At 34.3% G+C, this 7,845-nt stretch overlaps 1 protein-coding gene across 41 annotated transcripts in view; it reads right to left on the bottom strand.

Annotated features, from left to right (window-relative positions):
• Positions 1 to 4,102: 4,102 nt before the first annotated feature.
• CSNK1G3 (casein kinase 1 gamma 3) overlaps positions 4,103 to 7,845 on the bottom strand; it is a 104,164-nt gene continuing 100,421 nt past the window's right edge. For all 41 annotated transcript variants that reach the window (XM_045394164.3, XM_073994118.1, XM_073994126.1 and 38 more), the window contains one exon: positions 4,103 to 6,523. In XM_045394164.3, the coding sequence (XP_045250099.1) occupies positions 6,469 to 6,523 (55 nt within the window). In that variant the 3' untranslated portion in view covers positions 4,103 to 6,468. The remainder of the gene's footprint in view (positions 6,524 to 7,845) is intronic.

The following is a 7,845-nucleotide window of genomic DNA, read 5'->3' as shown; positions in this document are numbered from 1 at the left end:
CTCATTTGATTACTAACTCCCTATGTACTGTGGTTGCATTTTCCGTAATATTTTAATTCTTGGTGCTATTTCAAAATGAAATTTTCTTTTATAAACGGAGGAGAAAAGGTCATCTCTTTTGGTAAGCAGTTACATGCAATTAAGTAAAAACTAATTTACTTCAAACATTCAAATCTTTCCAGTGTGGCATAAAGCAAACGTTGGCAAACTATGGTCTGCAGGCCGAGTCCAGCCCACCTCCAATTTTTGCTCAGTTCACAAACTAAGAATGACACTTAACATTTCTAAATGGTTGAAAAAAATCGAGAGGGAATTTTATGACACATAAAAATTATATGAAATTCAAATTTTAGTGTCCATAAATAAAATTTTATTAGAACACAGCCATGTTCATTCATTTACATATTGACTATGGCTGCTTTCATGCTACAAAGGCAGAGTTGAATTAATTGTGACAGTAACCATATGTGGTGCTTTCATTGTTTTGCACTGCTATTCAACATGCTACAAATCTCAGTGATGGCTATAAAACTCAACAGCATTTCAAGTGTCATACATATTGTCATACAGACATTTTATTTTTTATTACCAGTGTATATACATCATGTCAAAAAAAGTTTTAAAAAGTGGACTTTGAGTGTTGCACTTTTAAGGCACAGTGGAGTGTGAATTGTCGTACAACTATATCGCAAAGCATTGTGTTTATTATGCAATGACACTTTCACTGTGCTAAAAAAATATATTTGCAGACTAAGCACTCATCACAATATTCCCAACCCACAGGAAATCAACAGTTAGAACAATCAGAAAACGTAAAATGTAGTATCTTATCACAGCATAATCTACTAATTTAAAAAATTAGAATAAGGGTGTAACCAAAGTAACTTTCTGAGTGGCTCATTTGTTAGCCAAGCAAAGACAGCTATATACTGATGGTGAGTTAGAGTTAATTCAATTGTGTTTGATTGTAGCAACCAGAGAGTGGGCCCAGAGAAAAACTTCTTCAACAGTACCAGCTTTTCACCAAGAATACTTGCTTGGAGACATGAGGACACTGTGGCAACACCAACAGTCAATTAAAAAACAAGGCAAATGATTTCAAGTAGCTTTGCTTTGCTTTGCTTTTGGTGAGTCAACAGATGTTACCAATACTGCCCAGCTGTATACTTGAGAAGTCAATGCTGAGTTTGAAGTGACTCAAGAACTAGCCTTTATGAATAGTCTGCATACAATAACTATAGGAAAGAATATTTCAAAGAAGTCGAGAAAACACCAATTTAGTACAACCTGAAGTAGAATCTGCTAAGATGTGTTGCAATTCATGGTGGTAAAAATGTGTGAAGTGGCAAACAAATGCATAGTTGAATAAATTAGTCAATGGTTACATGCTGCATTATTCATCAGCAGGTATTTGTGGGAAATATTTAAATATATCATGTCATCAAACTAGTAAAGTCAATGGTAAATTTTATTCACTTGTGATCTTAATCATCATTGGTTCCATTTGGTTTTGTCAGAAATAGAAGTTCAGTATTCTGACTTGCCCAATTACATAGTGGTTTGATGGCAGCAGTAAAGTTTTTTGGTTTTGTTTGTTAGACACAGGATCTCACTCTGTCGCCCATGCTAGAGTGCAGCATCATAATCATGGCTCACTGCAGCCTCGACTCCTGGACTCAGGACATCCTCCCACCTCAGCCTCCTGGGTAGCTGGGACTGTGGGTGTATGCCACCATGCCTCACTAATTTTTTTTAGAGATGGGGTTTTGCCATGTTGCCCAGGTTGGAACGGTAGTTTTATTGTAACTTTTTTAGCTCAGAACCAAGACTGAAATTGTTATGAATGAGGAGAACCACCCTCAAACTATTTTCAAACACTGAATAGCTTTGGAAATTACTTTTGCTGCAAACTTAATAATGCTTTTTAATAAATTCAACCTACAATTACAAGGCAAAATGGCACTTATATGTGAAACATACTGTGACAAGGTCATTTTGATGGCAACTAATGTTGTTTAAATCACAAGTATTATCAAGCTGGCTTTATATATTTCCCATGCTATCAAGATAAGAAGCAAGATCTCCATTCCCACACAAACCTGTAGTGAACATATTTTCCAAGTTCCACTATTGTTCAAGCTGCACTACTGGACCTTAATGCAAGTGCAAAGGAAATTTTTCTATTTCAATATCATTTAAATATACAATTGAGCATCCACCTAACCTTCAATAGGAAGTGATTAATATGCAATGTAATGACAGCTAAAAGGCAAATAATAGCAGAATCTAATAGAATTCTATAAATACCTTCCAAATGATGAATATGATCAATTAAAATTACACACTCAATCACAACTGATAACAGTACACGGATGTATCTATTTGAGTGAGAAGACTTTTCAAAGATGAAATACAAAAAATCACATTATAGGCCAGCATTAACAAATGAATACTTGCAATTAATTTTGAACCCCAATTTAGTGAGATATTATCCCCTCAAAATCACTCGATTCTTATCATTAGTAGCCCTGTATCACAAAAAAAAATTCAAGTATTAATATATTTTGAATTTTATCAATAAAATATATGCGAAAAGTTTTCTTTCTCATTACTTAAATATATAAAAGCCTCAATTTTGCCTTTTGGCTCACAAAGCTAAACTTTGCCAAAGAAGTTTCCAACCCCTAGTCTGCAGAAGTGCCAGAGCGTCTGTCCATTTAAGTGAAATCAAAGTATAAGTATCCCAATAAACAACTGGTCTAACAAAACCATTTTTATATCCCAGTAATATTACCTGATCATCCTTCTATATATAGTCCTTTCTTTGGTTATGATCCATGTAGTCTTATGAACAAGTAAATGTCCTAAGAAAATAATTTATGTGGGTCTGTATTATAGCTAGGCAGAGAAGAAATTAGTTATCCTGAATATCAGCAAATCTTTATAATTGTATTTGCACTCTAGTAGAAAAAAATGTTCTTAACTCTTCTCAACCAGTTCCATCACCAATGTGTCTCCTCAAGGTCAAACCATGACTCAGGCTCAGCCACTGGGAGAACAATATTCCCTTGTCCATAGTAATTGGCTCAGGGGTGGGCACATCAACCAATAAGGGAATGTCAGTCTTAGGCTTCTGTTGGAGCTATTGAGAAAAATGGCCCTTTGTTTTTTGTTTTGCTGAGAATACTAAGATGGTGGATGGCCACTTTACCATGACACATAGAAAGTCTTCCTGATAGTGAAAACAGCAGGGTAGGAAAGCAAAACCAAAAGATATGGAGAAGATTCCTGTCTTAACTCCAGGATTAAGCATGTCTGAAGGCAGTCCTACCACTCGACTTTTCAGTTAAATGAGATAATGCACACTCTTATTGCTCAAGCCAGGTTAAATTTCTGTCACTTTCAATTCAAAGAGTTCTGACTAATGCAACTATATATTCATTCAGATTGAAATCCCCATCTTAAGTCAAATTTTTCTAAATAGAACCTTTACAGTTATGTGTCATCTCCAGATCTTTCTCCTGCTTCTGAAGGTCTCTGCTGCTTAATGGACACAATATTCACAGGCTGAGAGAGGGCTGCTTTGCCTTATCTTACCTGTAGCATCCCTCAGTAAGTAGCATACCATTAATGCCATTTTGTAAACTCCCGTAAAGCACCTAGCACAATGATAAACTATGAGATACTGTTAGAAATATGGGCTCCCCATCTGCAATGATTTTAAAGTCATTCACTTAAAACTGGAATAATGCTTAATTTCTGTGAACATAATAGTATGATTCCATTCTCAAAGAGGAAAAATGATTCTATTTCCCTTAATTTATCAGAAGATGTATTTAACTATTGCTCTATTAAACAGTTCAGAGAAGTATAATTTTTTTTTTTCAACATTAAAGAAAGCTTAGATCCTTTCTAGTGTGTGCTCTTTACCACTGGATTTCAAGAAAGCAAAACAAAACATAAACAAAATAACAAAAGCATATTCCTTTAGCTCTGCTTCTCATATATAACCAACTAAATAAAGCAAAATTTTAAAATTCCTATCTTAAATTAGGGAGTGACATTATTTTACCCATCATTAGAGGAAATGGGAAAGAGCAAGTTTAAAAAAACTACTTTTATTTTTTTTTTTTATTTCTTTTTCAGTTACATACTTTTAAACAGGGATGTGTTTCATTATTCAGACATTCAGGCAATGTTGACTTCATTAGTGTTGACAGAAAATAAGCATAAAACTGCAAAACATTGTTGGCTTAACCTGAACATACCTGCATTACCTATTACTGACCAGTTTGTGTTGCCAAAAGACTTATTCCTTGGCATTAAAATGGAGCACTTAAAAATATTGCTAAAAAGCAAATGTCTACACACTGGTCTTTGCAGCAAATAAGGGTATTTATACTTTTAAAATATTTTAAGTCCATAATTGGATTAATATACACACCTTCTTATGTATAAGGAGTTCAGATCATATAAACACTGTACAATCCAAAAAACCCTACTGAGAATAAAACTAAATAGGCTTATGATAAGAAATACAGATATTCGCATGTATTTACAAATATCATAGACACACAAATTTGGTCAAATACTGTAAAGAAAGAAATGGTTTCACATTATAATTGCCAAAACATCCATCTACCTTGCTCAAAGCAAATAAAAATATAAACTCAGTATGTAACTCCTGCAGTTTAAGACATCATGACAGTATACAGATAGATAGAATGGAAACTGTTGACCAAATTATACAGCAAATGTTTTCTAGGTTAAGTGTAGGTCTTTAAAATAAAAAGAGATCATTCACAGGATTCATAGCAACAATGAAAAACAATGTCCTGATTTGTGGTGTTCATGTGGGTGCCTAATTCATCAAAAAAATGCATTAAACTTTTGGCTAATAAGAAAAATAAATTACAAAGTATAATTAAATCCCTGTAAATGCAATAATGAAGTAAAAAAATGTAGATTTACTTTAATATAAATCTTAAATGTTACCTTGAGACAATAAAAATAAATAAGCATGCCTGAAGGCACACACTTAAAGACAACGAAGAGACTGCATGGAAGGAGTAAGTAACAATTTTATAAATGAAAGATGAGTATGAGATTTGTTCAAAATAATTATCCTTCTAGCCAGGCTTTGTTTTAACCCTTCTTGAAAATTCTGGCTAGCAGAATGTGAGAAAACTACATGTGTGTCTTTATGGCTTAAAACAAAGCATACTTGAAAAGTGGAATGGGCTTCCTTTTTTACAGAATTAGTTTTTTTTTTTTTTTGTTCATATGCAGGCACTTCAAAAGACTATGGAGGCAAAGCACCTGACCCATCCTTTCCAAAATATTTTTCAATCATCAAAATTATGCTAAAGAGTAGGAAAATTCCAGAGAATCAGCAAAGTTGAATACAAGAGACTAATGTGCACAGAGGGCATAGAGTGACCCACTTTTTATTGCTGGGGGTCTTTTTTTTTTATCAAAGAGCAAAATAATTACACAGACACCATTGCATGGCACATCCAAAGTTTTCTGCTTGGGGGAGAATGTAATCATTCAGCAGTAAGTTTCAGTGAGATTTCTTTAGGCTTCCACCTTACACATTGCAACAAGGTTCACATTTACTACCTCTCCTTAGTGTATTTCTTTGTAACTCCAACATATATCACTGTTTAAAGTATTCATTTCTTGATGTCTAACATACATTATTATTTGGAAGCATAAAGTTACATTGTACAAATATTTTGCATTTTAAAAAATAAGCGCTTTTGCCACTTCTGCAACACAGTACTTCACATGGTGGTGCAACAAAAGCAGAGCACATATTTACCGCACTACTTAAGATTCATTTTACCACTACCATCTGCGGAACCCATATTGCTTTTTCCTCAGTACCTCTGGGCAGTGACTGTACCATGATTTCACAGAGAGAATGTTAATATGACTTATGAATAACAGTACCATCAGTAACACTGAAATCAATGCAGATGTCACAAAATATGAACTTCTCAAGGAATAACTTCTTTTAAACATTTGGGCAACTCTGTTTTCTCTGTTGTATTATCCACTGAGAAAGAAAATTCCTGTTTGATTATGCCCTTACAGAAGTTATAAAAAACCAGATTAGGTATACAACTGGTTGACACTTAAGATACTGTATGCTTTCTGCAACAGAAGAACTTCTGAAAAATGTTCTATAGAACTATATTCATCGATACCACCTCATTGGTCCATTCCATTCATTGATGGGCAGAGCACTCATGTTTTGACAAAACTTTAAAGCTTCCATAAAAGTTCAATTAGAAAAAAAAAAAAAGAATGTAAGACAACCACAAAATGAAGTATGAAAGTATGACATTTTTGTTTCTAAGAGTGAGTCCTTGAAAATATATGTGGTCACTACAGAGATGATTTTAATCACAAGACAGCAGATGAACATGTAAGTAACTCCCCAGGATCTGTCTGTGTCCAGAGTCATTTGTGGCGCTGTATGGTTTTCCTTTTCCTTCGTTTGAAAAAACAGCAGCACCTGCAGATGAGGGAAACACTCTTTTTAGTTTAAAAGCACTAAAATGTCACAAAGTTGACTGTATCATATTAACTTAAATGATCATAAAAAGCAACAGTCTAGTGCAAGATAAACAGTGATTACACCAATGAAGCGTATGTATTAGTGAAAATATGGCAGAGTTATTACTATTATGTTTCATCCACATGCCTTTTAAGAATAGCAAGACATTCTATGCAACATAAAAAGGAGCCATTAAATTCAAAAGGTTTTTCACTAAGACTAACTGAGAATTTCATTCTATGCATTCTCACCCTTTCTCCCGGATATTTATATGTGATTGTTGAAGCCATAAGGAAGGCAATAATGATCCTAACACTGGGGAGCTTATTCTTACCAATAATCAGTTTAGACTCCAAAAATAAAAAGATACTCCAATATACACTAGTCAACATTTTCCATCATATTAAAAAAGTGAAAAACAGAAAACACATTTTATAGAATGTCAAGACTGGCAATTTTAAATTCTTTAAGAGTTAAAGAAGGTCAAGTTTATTGAAAGTTTAGTTAAGGTAAAAACTATGCTTAATATTTAAAGTAGCACAACTGAGGTGATTCCATTGTACAAGTCAAAACTGCATATGCAAAACAATATAATCCTGACTTTTATTTCTAGGTGAAAAAAAATCTTGGCTGGGCACAGTGGCTCATGCCTGTAATCCCAGCACTTTGGGAGGCCAAGGCAGGAGGACTGCTTGAGCTCAGGAGTTTAAGAATTCAAGACTAGCCTGGGCAATACAGCAAGACCCCATCTCTAAATCTCTCTCTCTCTTTAACTATATATACACATACACAAGTATCTCTAAATATATATACACACACACACACATGCTGGACATGGTGGCACCCGCCTGTTGTCCCAGCTCCTTGAGAGGCGGAGGCGGGAGGAATGTTTGAACTATGATTGTGCCACTGAATCCCAGTCTGTGTAACAGAACAAGACCCTGCCTCTAAAAGAAAAAGTTAAAAAAAAAAAAAATCTAGATGTAATCCTTAAGAGAACTAGTTTCTCTCACAGTAAATTCTTCTAGTCATGAGGAGATGCAACACATCAAGGCTGCTGTGGGAAAATGCTGTGGTCTGGTATGAAATGAAAAATGAGAATCACTGATCTGCTCCCACCAAAAAAAAAAAGAAAAAAAATTACATACACACCTATCTTAAAAGCCTCACAGTCTGAGTCAGTCTATTAGAATATACAACATGACAACACTACATATAGTTAGGCACCTTTTCTTTTAACCTTTAAACAGTCAACCCCTTCCTAACATTGAGTTTACTTT

Source organism: Macaca fascicularis, chromosome 6 (assembly GCF_037993035.2).
Source record: "Macaca fascicularis isolate 582-1 chromosome 6, T2T-MFA8v1.1".
Classification (NCBI taxonomy): Eukaryota; Metazoa; Chordata; class Mammalia; order Primates; family Cercopithecidae; genus Macaca; species Macaca fascicularis.
The sequence above is the reverse complement of the archived record's forward strand: the minus strand, read 5'-3'. Positions and strand labels throughout refer to the sequence as shown.